At 47.5% G+C, this 23795-nt stretch overlaps 1 protein-coding gene across 5 annotated transcripts in view; it reads right to left on the reverse strand.

Annotated features, from left to right (window-relative positions):
- Nucleotides 1-23795, reverse strand: part of NRP2 (neuropilin 2) — a 98767-nt gene that overhangs the window by 68027 nt on the left and 6945 nt on the right. For all 5 annotated transcript variants that reach the window (XM_082284717.1, XM_082284720.1, XM_082284718.1 and 2 more), the window contains exons 2-3: nucleotides 18734-18911; nucleotides 1995-2176 (exon numbers count right to left, since the gene is read on the reverse strand). In XM_082284717.1, coding sequence (XP_082140843.1) covers nucleotides 1995-2176; nucleotides 18734-18911 — 360 coding nt within the window. The remainder of the gene's footprint in view (nucleotides 1-1994; nucleotides 2177-18733; nucleotides 18912-23795) is intronic.

Here is a 23795-nt window from a genome sequence, read left to right on the forward strand (position 1 = left end):
CACTGATGCCTTTACTGATCTGGACAATGACAATCTGATGACCTTTAAAGCTGGTGACACCCTTGCTGGTTATGCTGACAGCTCAGACGGAAACTTGGCTCGTGCCAGCCTGCCTGCCGACAGAAGGCAGAGTTTGCTTGTACTGCAGTAGCCCCGCAGCCAGCACTGCCCACCGCCCTCTCTGGAGCCCTGGCAGGGACTGGGGCTGGGCAGATGTGGGCTGGGAGTGCTCCCGGAGCACAGGCTCATCCACACTCCTGTGCCAAAACCTGCCTAGCCAGGCTTGATTTCATGGGCTGTGGCTGTAAGAAAGTGTGGCTGTATCTGGAGAGGATGGCTGCCTGCAGGGGTGGGGGTGACAAAAGGAGCCCCAGCACCACTTCAGACCTGAGGGCGGTACTGCAGGGACTTACATCGAAGGATACAAACTGAGGTCTAGTCTCCACTCAATATCTGCTCTCTTCCAGATCGGCCCTTGATTCCTCCCCTCCCAGCAATAACTTCTTTTCCCCATGAATTTGGTCCCTTACTGGCTCCCACCCAGACCGACAGGGCTCCTGCCTGCCATCCCTTCCCACAGCATGGCCGGGCCACCTCAGCCAGCTGGACCACCCCACACTGCCTTGTGCCCTGAGTCAGGGCGTGGACCCAGTGTGAGGTCAGGCACAACCCAGCACAGCCTGCTGGGCTCACAGGAGGTGTGTGCAGGGAAAGAGAGGCAAGGGGGGGGCTGAGGTGGGTCTTCCCACCTACACTCTTTGCCATCCTCCGTGATGGCAACTGGCCTTAGCAAACCCCATATCTGGCTGAATCACTAAACTCTTTCAGGACTAATCTGCATCCTAACCATCAACTAACAGTGGTGGTGAGCTGGCTGCACAACAGCTAAATGCCCAGTTATGCAGTCCAGGCAACCACCAGCAACAGCATTTTCCTCATCCATTTGAACCTTCATACATGTCCTGTCCTCATCAATTCACAAGGAATTTAGGGAGTCTCATTCTCTTGCAGCAAAATCTCCACATTCACATCTACCTATGACCAGACTGTGTGCTGTCTGTACGCCTCTCCCTGCTGCACAGCTGGCCCAGGGACCATGGGCACTGCTGCCTGTGCTCCTCATGTTTTCTTTAAAGAGGCTGGATAAGTAACCCTGTTGTGCTCCTTTTTGTTTCTTCCCATGGCACAGACATTTTCTTTTGGTGCTGGATGCAATGACATGAAAGCCATGTGTGTTGTCTTCCAACACATCAACAAAGGAATGTGGGCACAGGGCAGGCACCCGCGTGCCCGTGGCAAAACTCTCTCCTGTTCCCTCAGCATGCAGGCACACCTCTCTCACATGCAGGGGTTATTTTCTCAAGCCTCTTTCTTCCCAGATACAAACTTCTGGCAAATATTTAGACAGAAACACTATTACAAGGGTTTTGAGCAGCTTTTTCTTTCCTCAGTAATAGCTCAGTATTAAACAGAATTATGAACTGTTCCTCTAACATCAGCTGGAAAGGTGCTGCCCCAGATTTTGACAGCACTGCTGCCAGCAACCACTTGAAAACCAGAGCCCCCAGTTACAAACCCCACACCCATGGAGAGAAAACACAGCATCACTGATCAACCCTGAATCGCTGCTCCACAGGAGGGGGAGCTCCATGCACTTGTAGCAGAGGGACAATCCCCTTTTAGCCCTGACAAGCTCCACACATGCCAGGGAGAAAAGATGTATATTTCTAGTCCTCGAATACAAGAGAGCATTTAAGGAGCAACCCTGCTTTAATTGCCACACTGTGATCAAAAAATGCACTGTCATGTGCCATTAACATCTTTACCTTCTTGGAAATGTGATGCACAGACTTGCTTAAATAAAAAAAAGAAAAATGTGCTTTATCTCTGGAAAACATGCTAGAAATCACATTGAAAAGGCGGTCAAAGGCATCTCCTGGTGAAGATAATTGTGGCAAACAGTCTGGGAGACAGGCACCGACTCAGACACTCACCTGTCTTGTAGATCTCGTAGCGCAGAGAGAAGCCAGCACCTTGCCGTGCGTAGTCTGAGGTGAACTTGATATAGAGAGAGGGGCCAGAAGAGATGATGGTAGGAGGTGCAATGTTCCCACAGTGCTTGCCCAGCAGGTCTGCTGCTTCACTGTCCCCATCACGGATCTCGATGTAGTCGTACCTGCGGGGGCAGGTGAAATGGCAGGGAAACCATCTGTCAGGGAGATGCTTCAGGATGCCGGGAACAAAAACCGCTCTTGGTATCTGCATATTTCACAGAATGTCTTCCAGACAGGTACCTGGGACTCTCTTATTTACACCACACCACAGACCCCAAACTCTTTTTTCTCTTTTGTCTGACTACGTTTAGGTCCTTTCCTCTGTTGCCATTCACATCATTAATTTATTGCACATACATCCACTTCACTTTCTGAGCCAACATGCAAAATTTAGGACACACTTTACCTCCATTTCCACAAAACTCCTTTGGCATGGGAGAAGCTCAGATACAACTCTCCTGGGGCTGCTCTCCTCCCCTGACCTCTCCTCAGAAGTGCAATTGTGCTATTTGGCAGAGCTCACTATATTCCAGTGTCCATGTGGGATTCAGCCAAGCATGTACCAAGCATGAGACTGTCAGTGTTCAAGCAGGTAGCTATTTCGTGCACTAACACCACATTGGTCCTTTAACAACCAAGGCAAGTACACTCACTTAGCACTTGGATATTAATATTAATCCTCTTCTGTTAAGTGCTAATGAAGATTTTCTGTGGATGAGAAGTTTTGTGTAAGAGCTGGGTACCCACACTGACTATTGCTGATCTTGTACACCCTGTAACTGCAACCTGCCTTTGCTAAGCCCTACTTGAAGATGTTCCACCTGCCTGGTCTGGGGGAGGAATGCATAGGGTTAGAAGAGTTGTCTCCTCATGCAGAGACAAAAGCTTGTTGCAAAGCTTGGCTGGAAGGTGAAACTCCCACAGATCCCTTCATATTTTCTAGGCCATGACTAGGCAAGGTAGTAGTATCAGGCTCTGCGTGCTGAGAAGAAACAAACAGCTTTTATGTGTACATCTTGTTCTTCAGCTGCTTTCTAACGCCCACATTCTCCCGCCCCTCTCCTCTCTGGCCAGCATGCTGCTATTTACAGAAACTGACCATCTCTCTAGGACTGTTTATTTGCTTTGTATCAACCTGTTTGAACATGCTACAGCTCTTCTCACGGGGCCAGGGAGGAAAAAAGCATTTCCAGGCTGCCAGGAATCTGCCTTTCTTCTTTGTCACAAGATCTTCTGTTTGGGAATGGAGAGTTGAAAGGAGAAGTAGCTTGCTGGATACAGAATGATCCTCATGTGACTCATTCCCGTTCTGCAAAGCACATATCGGCAAGCAACAACCTCAAAACAAACTTACAGGGACTTAGTATGCTCCTCCACAAAGAAAGATGGCCCAGATGGCTTTGGTTTCACTCCTTTCTGGGACTAAATCAGGCTGAGAGCCAGAAGCAAAATGCCTGCAGATAAAATCCTGTCTACGCTGGACTGAGCACTCAACTAGCTGCAATCACCCAGCCTTTAACTTCATTACAGACTCAATTGGCTTGGCCAAGGTGAAATCCAAGTGGTCTTGAGAAGTGGCACTCAAACAGGAAGAGCATTTAGCTTAGCTGGTGTGTGGACACACAGCAATGCAAATGAAGATCTGCTCCCTCTGCTCTCTCCTCAGCTCTGCCCAGCCATCTATTACCTCGTGACCCCTTATTACCCTGACACCAGTCAGCAGCACCCTGAATGACCCCACTAATGTCCATCATATGTGGCTTGATCCTACCATCTCTCTAGGGAGGAGGAATGTAGAACGCAGTGTTAGTGCTTCTAAGTCGAATTTTTTCCTCCTTGTTTGTCTATTTGTTTAAAGTAGTACTGAGCAAACAGCGGGGACATTTTGTTCTTTAAATAACTACTTGCTTTCAGTGTGCTTGCAGCCCTTCCACATCTGAAGTGCACATCTGTGCCGCAGGACTACTGGCTACTAGTGAAATTGTGAATATGTGGCAAAAAATGAATTTGGCAAAAACATGAATGTTGGCAAAACACAGTTAATGGGGTGGATTGTAAAAGCTGCCATTTTCATGCACAGGCAGAGGTTAGCTGCATCCTAGGGAATCACATCTGTTTGTGTCCTCGTGGGGTTGTACCTCGCCAACACAGTACATGGCTTCAACTACCTGACTGCAATGATCACAGCTGCTGCTGTAGCCAGCACACCACACATCCTAGTGCTGTCCACATAGCTCCTCAAGCCACCCAGTTCTGTAGGAGCCCTGCAATTTCAGAAGCAAGTTCTGGACCAAGAAATACTTTCTTATTGAATGGGTGACAGGCTTCCAATAACACAATTTGGGAATATTGCAATCTCCTCATGGGCAATCTGGAAATGGAAAATTAAAAGAATGAATCTAGTAAGTAAATCATCAGGAAATATTTGCCTCTTTGAATTAAACCCTATTTGGCTTCATTCAAGCATCTAACTTAGCTTTCTCATACTGGAGCTAATCCTTAATAAATCAAATGTTAAAAACAACTGAAAAAAAGCCCTTAAGGGAAGGTCAGGGAATAATTTTTTGCCAAATGTAAAATTAATATAAATGTGTAAGAGTTTTCTTCCCTAGTTAAAAAATCTTGGCCCAAGTCCTCTGCTCCGCATGAGGCAAAACTTTTTCTTTGGGTCATATAAACAGAGTGTGAATTGGGGAAGTATTACACTTGGGAGATAGCTCCTGCCCGGACGAGCAGGAGCACCTACTTCCTCTCCATCACAGCAAATAAGCTTTAGGTTTTCAAAATGAAACACCAAGGATGTCCAGTCAAAACTGTTAAACTTCCAAACTTCAGCAAGAATGCCAGCTAATCCCCACCACAGATTCTTTTGGAACCATGTGCTTCAGTCATGTCCATGCCTTGGCCCTCAAACAAACAAATTGATAAACCCCATTCTCCTCATTCTGGGTCACTGGACATGTTACAATCTAGTTTGGCCAAATGTTTGCTTCTGTTAAGCTTAAGCATTGGTTTCCAGACTTTCTTCTTCCCTTGTGAAAAAGAAGAAGAAAAATTGGAAGGAAGAAAACCTAACCATGCTTTCTACTCTAAGCATTTCATTTTCAGATAATTACAGACTAGGGCACAGCTGGGTGGGATACATTTATGCTGCAATGGCATTCAAACTGTCTCATACAGTGCCCAGCAATTTGCATTTCACTCATTTAACCAAATCCATTGTTTCAGTCAACATGCTCCAACATTCCTGTGGGCTGACCTCTCTGGCATTACCTCTACTGGGAAAGCTGCCATCTCTCCAAGCACATTTCATGGCCACTTTTCCCCACCTAGGCATTGCTCCAACGAGCCAAGCATAAATATGTGAGGGTAGGGTGCAACCTCTGTAACCCACAAGTATAATCAATGGATTAACCAACTCTTCTTTTGCATCGAAGGTGACCACAGTTGGCTGCTCCTCCAATGGCACAATGGCAGGACATTCCCAGCTGCTGCTTGAGTGGGAAGGTCAGTGAGTTGGTTTGAAACCACCTCAGACAGCTTTTCACCAGGGAGTTTTGAGGCAGGGAGGCAATGCTGAAGTGCTTTTAACTCCCCAGACAATGGAGGCTGAGAAAGAAGGGAAATAGAAGGCTTAGATGCTCTTCTTGAAGCTGTTTAACAGAGTTAAACAGAAAATGTACAATGCTTACAAATATTGCTGTGTTTTTATTACAGATTTTTTAATAGAAAGTGCTTTGCTGATGTTAAGAGAGCTTTTATAAACTAATTCTAAAGCACTTCTACAGCCTGTATTATTCATGCTTGTTTGCTTGCTTTTTTCTCCAGTCAACCTCTCTCTGCTTCCCAGTGTTTCCTTTCTATTTTTCCTAAGTCACTTTGCTGCTGGCCCCCCAAGAGAAGTGCAACAAAGGCAAACAAGCCCCAGATGTAGTGATTATGAGAAGACCTACAGCTTTTCAGTCCTTTTCTGTTGGGAAATAGCTAATCTGCTCCCTGACCACTGAGCTGTGCTCTGTGATCCCCTGGGGCCAGGACAGACCTCCCACGTGCCCACTCAGGCACTGCTGAGCTCCAGGAATGCTACAACCCACCTAGGGAGCAGCACCAGAAAGCCTGCAACACTCCTCTGGGTGCTCCTCTCCAGAGGGACACAACTCAAAGCAGTTTGGTGACCCATACTGCTGAACACAAAATCAACAACCCCGTTGACCATTATCCCCAGGTCCCAAGAGATGCTGAGTCCTTCCCCATTGAAACATCCTTCAAGGGCATTACAGGGACATCATCTAAAGATGGGGAGAAACGTGAATCACAAATTATTTATACCTTCACAGCCATATAATGAGTCCTCTGAATACATAAATTTGTGCAAAGCCTTGCTCCAAAGCTTAAGGAGGTCTGGCTCCCCAGGCCAAGCTCTGACCTAGCTGGCAGCTTTCTCAGTCTCTCTCTAGGGCTATGACTTGAAGTAGGTGAGGACTTGCACTTGGCAAAGCCCAGTTTCCAGTGCTTGCCAGGACTGGAGAGAGATGCAAGGCTCTAAGCTGAACTCCTCCAATGTCTAATTTGGAGCTATTATTTATAGGCGTTTCCATGGGGCTCATGACTGCAGCTGGCAAACAGTAATGATGGGATTCTCACGATACCCTGGGAGGTAGGAAGGCAGAGAGGAGCAGTGTCTGCCCCAAGGTCACACAGGAAGTTTGCAGCACAGCCAAGAATAGAAGCCAGTCTTGACTGGAGAGATTATATTATATTGGAGAAATCTGGCCTAGATAGACAGAGGGACAAATAGGTACAGACTGCATGACAACAACCCTAAATTTGGGAATGCCCAGGGCTGACTTAAGCCTTCAAGACCTCTGCTCTACTTGAACCATATGTCACTGTGTCTTGAATCCATCTGCTGAGGGGAGGAAGAGAAAGTGCTATTCTAGTGAAATTGGGCAGGTGTTAATACTCTGCAGGTAGCTGGGGAAGGCCTGTGCTTAGCCACAATGGCAGCTAGTAAATGCAACTGTTCCCCCTTTGAAAAGGTGGTGGGAGGTTTATTTCTTAGAAATTTTTATAAAAAGCATAAGGTTTTTTGAACATCCTCTAAGAACAGGCAGTTTCTTAGAAATTAAATAGCAGTTGCAGTATAGAGATAGTTAAGAAATGGTGAACCAGCATCTCTGTGCTTGTTGCACAATCAAGAGGTGGCTAGAATTAATGTCCATTACATGCTAGCTGGCTTAGTCGATTTTTCTGTGTCAACACCCATCTTCATGCTCTTTTGTACTCCACCTTTCAACCAAATCCTTATTTCATGGGTGGTTACATTGCGAAAGACAAAAAAAACTTTTCCATGATGTTTACACAATCTTGAGCAACTGCAGGACATACCCTTCAAAGGTTAAATTGTTCCAGAAGCTACTGAGGACTTTTAAATTATTTTTTTTTTACAGCCATGATAGCAGAGGCAAGCACCACTGTTATCTGATCAGACAAGAGCAATGAAGTTTGATCTTAGCTGCCAGCCCTTAATCAGAGTAATTAATTATAAATACAGCAGATTAATTGGATTCTCCTTTGACTTGAACTGGTTTTACACATGTGTAACTCATCATTTTAAGGGTAATCACTCCTAATTTATCCTGGTGTGAGAAAAGAATCAGTCCTCATAGACACAAGCCCTGATACAGCTTTGTGCACAGAACTAAAAAGCCTGTACCACACCTACCTTCAGCTAGCTAAATGTCCTCGGCTGTCAGAGGAAGCAGACTTCTCACACCCAGCTTGGGATGGGATTAATTGTTCTTCTGCACGGACAACAAAAGTACTTCAAATCACTCTTACTAACTAGACCTGGGCTTTGGGTGTCTGAACATTGGAGAGATGAATCTGACCTCAGTCTGCATCTTTTGGGGCCATTTTTGCATATGCTGAAGCAAAAGATGCTCACAGAGCTTGCCCTTGTTTTGCCCTTATGGAAATAACTGACTCTGGCAACAACAGAAAAAAATGGGCTATAATTGCTCTGAATCTGAAGGGATTTCACTGGATTTCAGTGACTAAAATGACAAAAATTCAATGGCAGCAGGGGGAGAGCTAGGCTAGGGTGGGGGGGCAATGGCACAGGCAAAACTGCTTAGGATTTCTCAGACGTTTGTTTTGAATTTGTTGTATCCAATTATGTCTTGTGTAATCACAGTATTGTGAGGGTTTGTAATCATTCTACTGTGCTTTGGATTATTTTCTTATGTCCTCAAAAAATCTGACCAGAATTTCTGAGAAATTAAAAAAATCCAGTTATCCAGTTAAAGGGAAAGAGAAAAAAAATTTAAAAAAGGAAAAGAAAAAGAAAAACACACAGAGAAGGAGAGAAAATAACCCTATTAGATTGGAAAACTTCTTCAAAAATGCCTTGAAGACAAAAAATGGAAACTAGAAAGAGCCTCTGTTTAAACTCTTTGTGTTGTTGTTTTCACCCCCTTACAAGCACTGCTGATGGGAGGAGGTTTTCAGCAGTTACTGCTAACTTATGGGGGGGGGGGGGGGGGGTGTGTGTGAAGATAGCCAAAATATTTCGTGCAAAGGGAGGAATAAAACATAACTGCAAAGTGCTCCTGAGGCAAGTTGTGATTCAGGAGGGAATTTCAGCTCCTAGCATGCTGCTGCCCTCCCCTGAGACAGGAGAGCAAAGGCTCCCCCGTGCTTTGCCGTTCATCCCTAGGCTGCCTCCCTCAAGCTGTGTTGCCAGATCGCTGCGGAAAGGCGTGTTGGAGTGGAGAAGTGCTCTCATCTGGGGCATGTCTGGAAAACCGTCCGTTATATAAGAAAAAGAGATGTGCTAATGTGCACTTCGGGGGTTTTCTGCAGGCTGTTGTTCAGGAGTTACACATGGCTGTTTAATTTTATTTCTGTCTCCAAAACCATTGCTATAAATTCCTCACTCTTCTATTTTTAGCTACAGGGGTCTTTTGTTGCAAGATATCTTTGGTGTTCATTGGTGGGGGGAGAATCATGGTGAAACCAGGAATAAAATATATAAAGAAGCATGTTCAGAATAAGCCCCCTTTCCATGGCATTCTGCCTTCTGTTGCTGCTCTAAGGGAACTGAAGCAACTCACAACCCTTTCATACCCTAAAACGAAGGACACTTGAGAAAATGCATTTGCACTTTTCTCCTTCTGCTACAACCCATCTGTGGGAAAAATTAGACTTTGGTTTCTATGTCATTTTACTGTCACCACTTACAGGCACTTGATCACTAACAGAAAGAAAAAAATAAATATAATAAAAGATAAAAACCACAAAAGGAAAATTTACTGCCAAAAAGCAGCAGAGCAGGCAGAAGGCATGGGGAAATGTTCACTTTGTTCTCTTTGCAGTGGGGGGGACAGATTTTGCTTTCCTGATGGGATCCAGTGCCTGACAGCCCAGGCAATAGATGGAGACAAGCTTAGGCCAGGCTGTCCAAGTTCTGGGGTGCTGATGAAGATCAGGGAACATACACAGCCTGCTGTGCCAGCCCTACTCCCAGAGGAGCAAGTGATGTTCCATCACACCTTGCTGGTGCAATATCAGCCATGGCCTTAGATACAACATGCAGTGAAAAGCAAAAGGAAAGAGTAAAAACCGGGATCAGACAGGGATCAGAGCTTGGTAGCTGGGCTTTCCACTATCACTCATTTGCACTGGCTTTTTTTCAGCACAAAACTGAAATAAACACCTCGTTAAGCACCAATTGTATAAAGGAGGTTGTAAGAACAGAGCCCTGACCAGCCCACCCTCACCCTCCTGGCTGTCTACAGCCCTCATTAGTGATGGATGGTCACCCTGGGACTGGCCCACCATAGGACGACTTTCTGACCCCGAATTTTCTCAGACACAGCCTGTTCACAGCCCAGCTCCTGCCTTAGCTGATGCACAAGTGAGTAAACCTTTACTGCCAAGACTGGCCTGCAGCCTCCACTGTTTGGGCATTCCCACAATTTGGCTGTGCCAGCTTGTAGTAAGAGCTGTTTCTGGGGCAAACAGTGCACCAAACATGCCTGGTGCCTCCTTGCATACTGCATAGCACAGCATCTCCTACCCCCTTCTCTCCTCAAAATATGGGCACGTTGAGCTCAATAGCCATCTGAGCCAAACAGTGCCAAGTCTGAGCACAGTCAATGTCTGAGCGAGGGTGAGTGCTGTGCCATGCACATGCCACACCTTGCTGCACGCTGGCAGCAGCAGTGACCTCCCACACAGTTCTGTGAGACAGCAGTAACTGTCCGGGGGTGTGGGAAGGATTAGCTGCTGGCAGGGGCTGATTGCTACCGCTGAGGTGAGCTCAGCCCAGCCCAGGGCAGCAGGTCAGAGAGGCAGCCACAAAGATAGAAGAGGGAGACAGAGGCAAGGGAACGGGATGCTGCATGAGGCTGGTAGGTACTTTCTCCTTAAGGTACCTCTGTGCTCTGGGAACAGGGGGATAGGACTGTCCCTGTTTCTCCTACAGGCAAGGACCCTGCCACTGCTTTGCTCAGAAAGATTTTCTTCCAAGCAACCCTTTGTGTCACCCTCCCGTTCAGCCATGGCAGTGTGTCTGCTTTGTCCTGCCAGCTCAGCCATGGAGTGTTTACAAGCCTCCCTCACCCTTCCAGGCTGTGGTTCAACTCCATTGACACTGAAGGCAACAGACTCGTCTCTCGGCGTGTGATGAATCAATTACTTCCTCTGACACTCTATTACTATAGCCCTTACATCTCCAGATTGCAGATGAAAAGACAGGCTGAGAAGGGGGACAGGGAAGGGGAGAGGTCTCCTGAGGTCTCCTTCAATTGAGTTGTTGGACATCTGAAGAAATCCCCATCTGCCATATTTAAAGACAGAGAGATGTTTTGCTCCTGAATGGCAGAAAAATCAGAGGGTTTTCACAAAAGAAAACCTAAGAAATCAAATGGGTCAAAAAACTTCAACAAGATGCAGTGAACATAGATCAATGGTGAGTCAGTCCCCTCTGCTGATGGAGATCCCAGACCTTGTTCCCACCCATGATTAACAGCCAGACATCAGTATTACCAAAGAGACAGTCATTACACCTTCCTTCTCCCTGCAAGATAACAATGTAAATGAAACCTCATACCAACACTCACAGAAGAGGAAGGAAGCTGAGCACATGCCTCAAACTCTCGTGCTGCCGGTGGGGGGGTGGGGGGGGGGGGGACGACGACTACTACTACTTCTTGTTCGACATCGATCAACAGCCCCAGCCCTGAGGTTTCCCTGGAGGCTTCTAAACACATTGAGCACTTCCCGTGCAAACACCCTGCATGCAGCATGGCCTCGGCAGGCACGGGGCTGAGCACAGGGGCTCTCCCACCGCCAGTGGGTGAGTACTGCCTGTCTCAGAAAAGCAAAACTCCACCTCAAAAGATTCCTCACACAGTATCTTCTGTACCACTGCAAGAAGGTGGGGGCAGTCACATAAAACGAGCAGCCACCCTGCTAGTTTCTGTGCCATTTGCAACAGAACGAAGTCTTTGGCAGAGCATTTCTGCTGTCAGACCGCCCTGCTTCAGGCTCTGCTTCTACGAATTCATTAAACAATAATATCTCCATGTCTGACCCAGTGTTACTTTAAAACCACACCATACTACTGTGCTGTGATTACTCACCAAAACTGTATGTAGATCTCAAGAATTCCTTGGGATTAGCAGTGGGGTGGGGTGAGAAACTAACAGAAAACCCCCAGGTTATTCACTCTTTCTAATGATCGACTGATCTACTCACTAAGTCAGCATAAGGAAGGCTTTCTATGGTGTGTTTGAACTGATATATCAAAGACAGTTGCTTAAAACATCCTAGCTGTGATTAGTGGACCATGACTGCTATTAACTTATAAGGAATTCCAGGATCACCAGACTGTGGTTTGCAACATTGCCATTCAACGGTGGTGTGCAGCTGCTTGATTTAAAGAAAGCAGAGAACTTGCCTCAGACTAAAACCTAACCTCCCCCAATTCCTTCAAATATATTCTATGCTGAGTTCTGGCCAAAAGCAACCACAAATTTCTTCTGTTTTTCAGTCTGCTCTTTGCAGTCTGTTCTTTTTATTTTGCACTCATATTTAATTGCAGAATTCACACCCAGCCAGAAAAGGCTGAGAATGAACTGGTCGTTGTCTGCAATGCTCTGACCTGCTCCTGTGTGATGCTGCTGCTCAGCAGCCTTTGGAGGGGAGTGTGCACTGCACTGTTGCTATCTAGACTGGGTTTTATGCCTGCAGATGCCCAGATCTTCTCTTCTTTATAAGGCAGGAATTTTAAGTGATTCACCAAGGCAGGAACAGTAAATCAATAGCAGGGAAGAGGAAGAACCCAAATCTCACAACTCCCAGAACTGGTACTTGCTGGGGAGTCTGCCACTCCCCTGTTACAGCCTGACAATAGGGATTATATCTATTAAAAAGGCTGCACATAGCTAAATCAAACAGTTGCTCATTAAAAGGCTAAACTAGTTCCTATGTAAATCAAGGTAAAACCTCAGCATTGCTTTTACTGGGCTTAGCATCTAGTTCTTAACAAAAAATGGATAATTTTTATAATATCATTCTGGCACTCCCCTTACAGTCACTAAACCTTCTAACTCCTGCATCCAGACAGCAAACCCATGATGTAGAAGAGCACTGCTAATCCCACTGTATAACGCAAAAAAAATGACCAAAACTCATAGTCCCACAGATAGTTTTTGAGGCTCCTGAGACCTGTTTGGGATGAGCCTCTGTGAAGGGTGTCACTGGTGCCACACCATGGGCTGGTGCACTGTTGCAAAGATAGTCAAGGGCCTCAGGCTCTGCTGAAAGCAGGAGCACCTCAATACTGTGGTTATCAGGCATTCCAGTGTGATTGCTCTACTCCTATCCTATGGCATCTGCACTGAGCAGGGTCTGCAAAGATGCAAAGGACTTAGACCTGGAGTACAGTGCTTGCTCAAAAAATGCACACGTTTCTGACACTTTTAGCTGAATTCTGAACCTTCTTAGTGAGGAGCCACCACAGCCAGCCCTGTGCTTGCTCCCTGTCCAGATGCTGTGGGGTCCTGTTCTTTTCCTTGCTGGACAGAGACGCTGACTAAGAAGCAAGTACACCGCCACCACTACCAGCTCCTCCTCAGCAGCAGGAAGGAGGGGGAGAGGTCTCTGTCGCTAATCCTATTGTTCCCAGTGTCACCAGCTGGCCCTCAATTTGTCATCATGCCAACAGGAAACAAGGTGCAAAACGAGATCTGACTCCTATGCACAGGATGTTAGTGAGCTGGCAGGACATAGGAGACCCCATGAGAGTGCATTTGGGGCCACCACCTTCTGCGGAGCCTGGACTGGGCCTGTCTCTGCAGGGAAAGGCTCTGGGGCATAGAGAAGCACAGCCACAGAGCAAGCAGAGATGGGAAGCAGAGAAGAGGCATGTGAACAGCCTCCAGCTGTTAACGCATGTGCCTGGTCTCACCATCACAGCTAACCCATTCACCGATGTTCCATTTTGGAAAATGACCCGGGCTTAATGGGAATTATGAACCATACAGCGGATGCTGGATGGAGTTAAAAAACAGTAGAAGCTCATTTGAAGACAAGTTGAGCTGCAGTGTCATGTTACCCAGACTGAATTATTTCCTGTACGTTAGAAAAGTTGCTTCTGGCTACCCATGCCACAAATGTATGAGCAAGCAAATGCCTTCCTTAACATCTCATCTTTGACTTCCCCTCCCTGCAAAGTTAAAGCTCGACTCCCCCAGTGCTTCAGGAGATGCAGTCACTTCCCCTTGCATCCTAGCGAAGAACCCCTCCAGCCCCTGGCATTCTCTAGTGCTCCAAATGTTTTTCTCTTTTCTAAGCATTTTGCCAATCACAAGATGAACTGCATTGTTTCTAAAATGTTTACTAATAAGCTAATTATGCATACTTTTCAAAGCATTTACTAATTAGCTGTCCATGATTGCTGCCTTGTCTACTCTTAACCTTCACTGATGGAAGGATGGCTTCACACAATATTATGCTCTTGTTTGAAGGAGATGGCAAGAGAGGCAGACTGAATGCTGCAGCCCCCAGCTGCCTGACTGGCTGTCGATACTGGGTCTGGATGCAGCTCTCCCTGCCACCTCAGCTCAAAGGAATTTGAGCCAATGTCTCTGTGCCTCTCTAGGAAGAATGCAGAGCTGTTCTGTTCCACTGCCCAGCTTTTTGGGCACTCAGGAGATAGCCATGCTGCCATAAGAGGCCTTCACTGACTGTCCTAGCCGCACGTCTCACCCTTTGTACTGTGGCAGGGGAAAACCAGCATGTTGCTGCCAGTGTCCCCTGGCCAGCAGTGCTCTGTGAGATGGGCACAAGGAGCATGGTATCTCCCCAGCCAAATCTTGGTTCACTCTGCACTTCAAGCTGGGAGCAGGCATGTCTCCTCCTGCTATGCCTGTCCTGTATCCAGCACGCATTAGGATGCTGTGCTTGGTTCAACTCTCTTGGCACCATTATGGCATTTACGAGATCACAGTGACAACTGCATAAATTTCCTCATGATAGTGGCCCCAGTTCCTGTTTCTGGAAACCTTCTGGGCTTGACAGTGGGACCCAAAGCCAGGAGGAAGAGCCTGACTGCAGCTCTATTTCCAATTTGCCATCTCCAGCCTATTTTGGGAGTCCCCGGCCCCTGCCTCCAGAAACTTTCGCCAGCATTTGGCATGTGCCACCAGAGGGGGCTGCGAGCCACGGCAGCGGTTCCCCAAGTCCTTCCCAGGCAGGAATCCCACCGACTGCAACCCAGTTGCAAGCATGTGTTGGAAATGGCTGCAGAAAAACCCACTGAGCATGGTCTCACTACCAGTCGGGCTTTTTCTAAAACACTGTTCCTCTGGAGCAGATATTATGACTCAGCTGGAAGGTCTTCTGCTTGCAGAGGAAGCACGAGCACATCCACTGCAGTCTGGAGGGAGAGTACCTCTGCTGCATGTGCACCGCCCAGCCTCATCCTCTGGTAGGGTCAGCTGAGTGTGGCTGGGGGTGGCAGTCAGTAGCCAAATGCAGGAGGGAGCTTTTAGTGGTCCAAAGAGAAGACCAGCAGTGGGAGGGTGGCACAAATGGAAAAGGTGGTTGGTCATAAATGCAATGACTCACTCATAGCTGAGGTTTTGGACTTGGATTTTCCAAGCAAGCAGAGCAGACAGAACAACAAAGTGGCAACTAAGAAGGAGCGGACAGCTCAGCTACATGACTGCATAAGCTGGGGCATAGCTGTCCCTGTTCCACACCTATTGCAAATGGTTCATGTCACTCCTGGGATCCCAAATAAACCCTGGCATGCACAAGACTGCCCAGCAACCACCATACCACATGGAAGTGGAAACATTTCACCACAGCAGCAGCCTGCTCTTTTCCACTGGATGCCACTTCCCTGTTCAATGAACAGATACCAATGACGTGGGGTGCAGTGCCTGAGCTACAGCTGCACTTGCAGCACAGAGGGGAAGAAACAGCCAGGCACTAGGATGATCATTTCCAAATAGTTTGGCAGATCTTTTACCAGAGCATCAAACTTCCCTTTTGGCTTTGTCATTACAGCTGTGGCCCCACAGCTGCAGGGCAGCATGAACAATGGCCTGGGGCCCATACTCCGTGTCACAGCATGTCCACCCTCCCTGCCACAGGGAGCCCTGCTGGTGCACAACAGCCACAACAGCAGGAGGAGGCCAATTTTCTTAACCTAGCATGCTCCCAAAGCAAGACACTTCCTCAGAGCACAGATACAGCACAGAGAGAGAAATGTTCTGGGGCTTCAATTACACCAAATTACTCCTTTCGTGATGGTGGTGATAGAGTGCAGTTACTTCTTAATGCAACTGGACACAGCTGAAAAATAAAAGCCCAGATGTGCCTCCAGGAAACAATAGCAACAAGCAGCACAGAGCAGCCACCTCTGGCTGCCACCTTGGGCATCCATCCCTGGCTTATGCTTCTGTCCTTCGCTGCCAAAGCTGTTCTCTGCAGCCAGCTCTTGCTCTGGCATCTAGGCAGCACCAGGTTCATAGGCCCCTTCTGGCCAGCTACTGGCCGAGGGGAAATCACTGACCTTTCCTCAGAAGTCCCCAGGGTGCCAGGCACTGTACAAAACACAGGAAGAAATGCCTCCTGTCCCAAAGGGAAATCTAAAGCAGATACAAGGAAGGCCAGAAGGAACACAGTAAAACTAAAAAGACTCTTGGAGATATTTTTGTAGGCTTTTGAATGGTTTTTAGGAATGTAAATGTTATGCTTTATGAGGGAGAAACTTTAGCCTAATAAGGTAAAATGAAATGTTGAAAGAAGAAGCACCAGAGGAAGGGGTTATGGTGTTTACCTCTGGCAGCTGGAAAGACAGACTGGCCCCACTATTGCTCCAATAGCTGCCAGGTAGCAACACCAGAGCAGGGAACCTTGTCTGCCCAGAGATCGAGTGGCCCAATGGAGCCCATCTGCCTGTCACCGTGATGTGAATGTGTTCTATATTAATGATGAGATGTCAAAAGGGGGGCTCTGCCCTGACTGTGTCTTTGATGCTGAACTCCTGTTCCTGTTAAGGTTCACACCTGCAGCTGCAATGAGGTCTTTGTTTCATCCTAAAAAACCCTCTGACACTCAGATGAGATTTATCACTAGATGGTCACCTATTATTAATATATTGTAATGTAATGTAAGTATTAATGCTCAAGCATTACACAGTGTCCATATTTGCCTCCTTCTGGCAGGTCACTTAAAAAAATCTCACTCCTATCCATTTATTTCAGGCCATGTTTCTCATGCACTGTTTTCATTGTTCTGTTATGCTTCCTGTCAAGAACTGTCCATGAAGCTCTTTCAAACCCACTCCAATTCAGTGCTGGCTTGAGGCAGCAGGCACCCTAAGTCAGCTTGGCTCTCAGCTCACAGCTGTGACCAGCAGAAACTCAAGTGCACAGTGGATAAGTCGTGTTTCACTTTAATAAAGGCTCCCTTGTGCACACACACACAGCGAAAGGGAAATAGTGAGACCACACAGCAGCCACTCAGAAGATTGCCACAGTAAAGCAGAAAGCAGCAAAGGGATAACCAACATCCCCAGTGCTCAGGCAGTCCTACTGCACACACCACGTGCAGCTTGGGACCAGACAATGCTCTCTCACAGGCAGCAAAACATGGCAAAAGTTGCACAAGATGCTCAGAGCTAAAACTGACATCTTCCCGCAGGTGGAGGAAAAGCCTGGTGTCCATGGGGATTTCCAGGTCTCTGATGGACCTGTTTTTGCTTGCCTGAGACCTTGAAGAGGTAGAAGCTGGAGTCCCTCCTGCCCAGTACACAACACTGTCCTGGCCAATACATAAGGCACACTCTTCAGACTGCAAATATGGGCCTATACAGCCTTTATTACTGTGAATTTGGGCAATTGCATTAGCTATGAGGAGGCTGTGCAGTGCAGCCTATGTAAGCAACAATAAAATCTGATAGCAACTATCATTCTCACATCCACTGCACGGCCTTGTTGTGTTCATCTATGCCCACATTAAGCCTTTCTCTGCCTTCTCCCTTCTTTATACACAGGCCTGATCCTGCAAAGCACTAAACACCTTGCACACACAGTGACTTCAGGGAGAGTTCATGGTGTTCAAAGCCTTATTAGCCCAGGCTTTATCTGTAGGGGGTGACAAGATCCCCAATGACATCAATCAGCACACCTTCATTAGAGTTAGAGGAGCTATGCTGATTTATGATAGCTGAGGATTCAGCTCTGCACTTCATAACCTTCAGTACATCATCAAACCCATGCTGAATTCTTTGTTCTCCACAGGACTGATTCTGCAGCCTCATAAATGCTTCCCCTGTTCCTTTGTCCTTTTTTACAAACAGAATTTCCCTCTCCATATGCAACCCCCTTTTAATCAACAGGACCAGTGTATCTAGCAGGACTGCTATGTCAGGCCTGTTTTAGGAGACCCCAAGCTCCTTCAAACGCAGGCATCCCTGAAGCTGGCTGTGGATTCCAGATGAAACCCACAGGTTTATATGTCTGCTGAGACCATGTTATTAACTCAGCCTTTTATGGTGCCCTTTGATGCCATTAATTATTCTTTACTAGTTGTTAATTGTTTTTCCCAGACATCTAGTTTCTGGGTCCTTTCTTAGAAGAAAAAGGGGGGGGAAAAAAAAGCAAACACCCCCCCCAGTTTACCAAACATAGGAGAAAAAGCACTATGGGAAGTCAGATCCAGCCCAAACAGCTCAGACCACCATGTCTCCAGCCTCACATGGCCAAAACTGTGTCTCCAGCCACAGGGCTCTCTGCCATACCTCTGCCTAGTTACACACCTGGAAATTGCTCTGCTATCCCAGCATGGTTTAAAAGAACAGCAAGGCCACCTTGACACAGAAAAACAAGCGGCCTTTTAACCAAAGTCAAGCTCAAGTTGAAAGCCAGTTGGGTCTTACTTTCAGGTGGTATCAGGCCAAGTTAAGAACTACCAGTTCATTGCAGAGTAGGCACATCCTATGTGTCTAAAGCAGCATCTTACAACCTCACAGGCAACTCTTGCTCCTGAAAGGCAAGGAGATGCAGCACTGTGGGGGCTCAGGGTGATACTTGATTTCAAGTGCAAGGAAGCACGAGACCCATACCACTAGGCAAAAGCAGGAAGAGGAAAGCTCTTACTTGCAGTCATGTTTTTCGATTTCGAAGTGAGGGTTGAAGTTGAGGATAATCTTCTGGTTGGATTCAGGGGCGTAGATGACCCATTCACAGTTCTGGTGGGAGGGGTAGTCATTGGGGTACCCTGGGGAGGTGATGTACCCAGCATCCTTGGAGTTCAGGCGTCCCCCGCATGGCTGAGCTGCAGAGACACAGAAGGGAACAAGGCATTGAAATGGGTTCTGGGCATCAGGTGTGCACAGCAGGTCTCCCTGGGCCGCTGATGGGGTGGTCTGATAAAGACCATTCTCCAGGCCATTGACATCTTTGATACTCTAATATTTGATATTAATCTCTGGGCAAGGAGAATTATTCTGCAGAACAAACATACTCCTTTCCCCTCCATCTCCTGCCACACTTACATACCACATTTCACACAGACCAGAAAAGAGAAATGAATGCTCTTGCCAAGGCAATTACAGAGCCATAAAGTAAGAGACAGATTGATATCAGATCATCTGGAACTGCCTCATTTTGTCCCTTCCTTTGCCTCCTTTGCAAGCTGCTCTTTGTCAGTTTCCCACAGCTGCCTCAGGAGACACCAGAATTTGGACACTACAAATTCAATCCAGTTGCAGGAGGGCAGAAAGCTGAGCTGTTTCCAGGGAAAGGAAACTGAGGCATGTCAAGGATGATGGTGAGCCCAGGCCCACCTGCACTGTGTGGCAGAGCCAAGGACAGCACCCGTCCTTCCTGGCCCCAGCCTGCAACCCCATAAAAACTCCTCTCTGCTTGCTGTGCTCTCCCTCCCCAACCCGCCTGCCCCAACAAACCCGTCTCAGCAGACTTGCAAGCTAACTCATCCACTGGAGCTGCAGACACGGATAAGCAGCAGTGGTGGTTTTGTGGGACTAGCCCACAAATGGCTGGCAATGGCTGCATGGTAAGCAGAGGAAGCTCTCTCAGCTTTGGGCTAGAACAGGCCCTAGAGGGTGATTTCATAATAAAAAAAACATTTAATCTCATGAATGCTGCAAATCAAATTTATTATTGCATTACTTGCTCGGAGGAAAATCTGCACCACGAGGTCACTTGATAATGCACTACAAATCCTAAAGTCCCTTTTTTCAGGAGGCCCCCATCATGTGTCCTGCTTCCCTTACTCCTCTGCCACCCCCTTGTACACCACCCAGACCCATAGGCTACAACATCTGCCCCCAGAAGACAGCATTGCTTCTGCACACCCAGTAAAACACACAAAACCCACCAAAATGGGCAAAATTCCACAAAACCCTAAGCCCCTCCTCGCAGGCATACAGTGTGACCCTGGTCCCACATTGTGGAAAGTCCTTCCCCTCCCTGACAATAAACACTGGGGTACAATGTGAGATGCAAACCCTCATGGGTTGTCCCCCCTGTCAGGTTATCCCCACAGCCCTGGATGACCTTGGACATGCAGGAGGGTGCAGATGGATTTTCCCAAGGCGCTGCAGCACATCCCACACCCCCAAGGGAGCCAAGGCACAGAGAAGCATCACCCTTGATATAGGAAAGTAACCACACATCCCAGCAGCTCCATGAGCCAAGGGTTTCCACAGTGTTCCCCACTGTCTTGGTCCTGAGGGATGTTCCTCTCCCTCCACAGCAGCACTCACTGCAAAGCCCCAGGACCACTCAGGAGAAGCAAAGCAGTGCAGATTGTGTGGCCTCAGCCCCATGCTGTCATCTGGCTCTGTTCCTCTGCCATAGGGTCTGCCATGTCTCAGGAGTGTCCCCTGCCAGGCTGCCACAAGTCCACCCGCTCTTGGTAGGGACATCCCAGCCTGTGTTCAAACTGCTCTCTTGCCAGAGCCAAGGCAAGCCACAGGAGTCAGACAGGACCCCTCAGCGGTAATGCTTCCTCCAAAAAAGCACTTTGAATAAACAACCTGCTGCCTGCACACTGCCTGCATAAAATGCATGTGTCCTGTGCAAAACCAAGGGCAACAGGAGGGCTCGTCATGGGCCAGAGAGGCTTCCTTTGCCATGAAAAAACACTCCGTTTCACCCATGTTTTTCATGCCCTCTAACACATTCACTCTTCAAAATAACTTTCTTTGCACACACCCAGAGGCAGTTCTGCAGCCTTCCCTTTTTCTTAAAATAATCCTGTAAGTATCCTGAAAAATACGAGGGGAAAAAATGCAGCACTGCCATGAAGAGCTGAGAATACCAAAAAACATCTGGTTTTGTTCCACAGGAGAGATTGCTCAACACACAAACATTTACTAACCTACATTCTTGCACAAATATCTTCTCTCAGGAAGGCATATTTGCCCACACATGTGTTTATGTGGGTTTGGAGGGAGGGAGAGAAAGAGACATTCACGTGGAAAGAAGAAATTCACGGACTTGTTGACATCAATGTACAAATAGACGTGTAATTCACACTTCACTCATGTACGCACTTTCACACCTTCTCATAAAAATTCACACCTCGTTTGCACACATGTCCACCCCCTCCAGCAAATAAAAATATTCAAGCTGCAGATTATTTTTCTTGGAAAGGGCAAAGTCTAGAAACAATGAAAATACAGTCAATCCTTCCACACCTCGTCATCCCCTCCCCGTCTCTCCAGCTTTCACACACATGCTACTCGCTAGGCTGATACCACCAACATCACCCACCACTCAGAAGTTGCTAGCCCCTTACTCATGCTGGATACCGTGAACACCCTGTGAGACCTTGCAACTCAACCAGTTGGAGGGGAACTGTCATGTGAACAGAGGTGTCAGCCTCCAGCTTGCTCCAGCTCTTCCCCAACAAATGAACTCAGGAGCAGAAACACAGTTCTACCCTGACCTTGAAACTTCTCCCTTGCCCTGCAAGGCCATCACAGGTGGGACTGAGCTAAGGAAAACCCTAGGCTTGATCCTAATTTCAGGTCAGCTTGGTGCCCAAATTGGACTGCTGGTGCCAGTGAGGACAGCCTCAGTGAGAGGGGCTGGAGCCCAGCCCAGCCCAACTGAGGTCTCTCCAGCAAAACAGGACAAGCAGGTGAACCTCGAGTAAACAAGAGCACCAGCCACATCCCTCAGGTGTTCAGATACTACTATGAAAATGTCACCATCTTCCTGGAGCAGTGAAAGTCTCCCACCTGCAGGAAAGATTATCTGTGTCTGTCAGAGGAACATATTTTGTCCTCTCATTCATTCCTCCCCAAGAAGGTCCAGAGAAATGAAGGGAGCTACTTCAGTACAGCATTGCCTTGCCCACATGGTGGGCAACAGCATATCAGGGAACTGAAGGCTTCTTAGAGTTATCTGAAGAGGCAAAATGACTGTAATATCTCTGTAATTGTTCTGTTGGGCTTTTCCTCTTTTGACTCACAGAGGTGAGTCTAGCAGGTGAACATGTGCAACGGCAACACCTATCTAGCAGGTGAACACGTGCAACAACAAAAAAACTATCACCATGCTCACTGATGGGCAAAGGGTTTGACTCAGCAGTCATGCCAACCACTGTATTTCTGTATAAAGTATGGCCTGTTTTGTATACAGTAGGGGCTCAAGCTTCTATGTGAATGGATCCTTACAAACTGATGCATTGCACCCATGCAAAAGAAAGAAAAAAGAAAAGGTTAGTGGCATGGCTACTGCTCAGGCTGTATACATTGGAAGCAAGACATGTTCCATAGCTAATGGGCTTTGGCAGCTTTTGCCAGCCCTGAATTCACTTAATAAAATTAAAATTAAATTCTGAAGTACAAGCCAAGTCTGACAGGTGTGTGGGACATCCCGTTGCTCAGTAAGCAAAATGCAGGTGTTGAAAGCAAACTGCTGGGGCCCCTGCCAGTCCACATGGTAGAGGGGCCACTGGAGTGTGGTGCCAACAACGAGGCCACAGGAGAGCAGCAAGACTCCTCAAAGGAGGCTGTGGAGGTCACTACTACCTGGCAGTGTTGGAGTAGACTATGGTCAGGCTGGGAAATCTGCAGACCTCCCTTTTCATCAAGGGTCACCATAACATGCATTATCCCTGCAACCGCCTCCATGGGGGGCCACCCCAACAGGAGAACTACACCAGAGGATGACAACCAAGCCACAGGGATGGGAAAAGAAGACCTGGAAAAGCTCACGAGGGGTGAACTCCTGCAAATGCTGCATTGTACAGTGCACAGCTCCAAAGTTTCCCATGGAGATGGGTATCAGCAGCTGAGCTCCTCACCCTTTACAAGAGGCTGACTCCTCTTTGCCCTGACCTGCTGGAGACACCCAGGCTGATGAGGTCTCCTCCTGCCTCCCCCAGGCCACAACAAGCAATCGTCACTCAGAGGACCCAAAAATAACAGCCAGGCCCCAGGAACCTTCACCCACACTTAGGGTTTTTCAGCTCTGCAGCTCATCAGGCGCATGCTGAAACCTTAGGCCGGGAGCAGGGCATTCTCCTACTTGAATTTCCTGCCGATTAAACCCCTCTGGATTTCCCTCACCCCAGGAGATCAGGGCTCGCTGTTATTGTTGGCCCTTCCACACAGAAATTAAAGCCAACTCTGCCTGTAACAAAAATAATCATCACCAGAGAGGCCAGTTTCACAACAAACATACATACTACAGCCTCTCAGAGCTTGTAGTGTCCGGCACAAAACTACCACGTGTTTTGATCTGCTGAATTCAGTTTACTTTTGGGATATCATTCAGGGCTGCACACAAATTTTAAGGTATTCTGGATGCCTTAGAAGCAGCAGCATCATTATCTGTGCTGCTTGAAAAGAGCAGCCTGTGAGGGCAGCAAAGCAACAGGGGAGAGAGATGTGGGAGTTCCACAGCAGGCAGATGCACCACCTAGCCTTGTCACTTCGCTTCCTGGCATGAGGCCCTCCAGCCCAACTTCACACTCTCATTCAACCACTGCAGATTTGCATGTCCCAGGATTCAGCACTGGGCAGGAGATTTGCCCTGCCAATCCTCTGACAACACAGCAAAATACGGGTGCTGGCATACATGACCCACTTGTCTCAGAGCTGCTGAACTTGGCTTGAGCCCTTGTGCAGGAAACCCATGTTTCGGTTCTGTTAGTCACACAGCTCTTCAAGGATCAGTTTTT

The sequence above is a fragment of the Coloeus monedula genome (genome assembly GCF_965178545.1).
Source record: "Coloeus monedula genome assembly, chromosome: 7".
Lineage (NCBI taxonomy): Eukaryota > Metazoa > Chordata > Aves > Passeriformes > Corvidae > Coloeus > Coloeus monedula.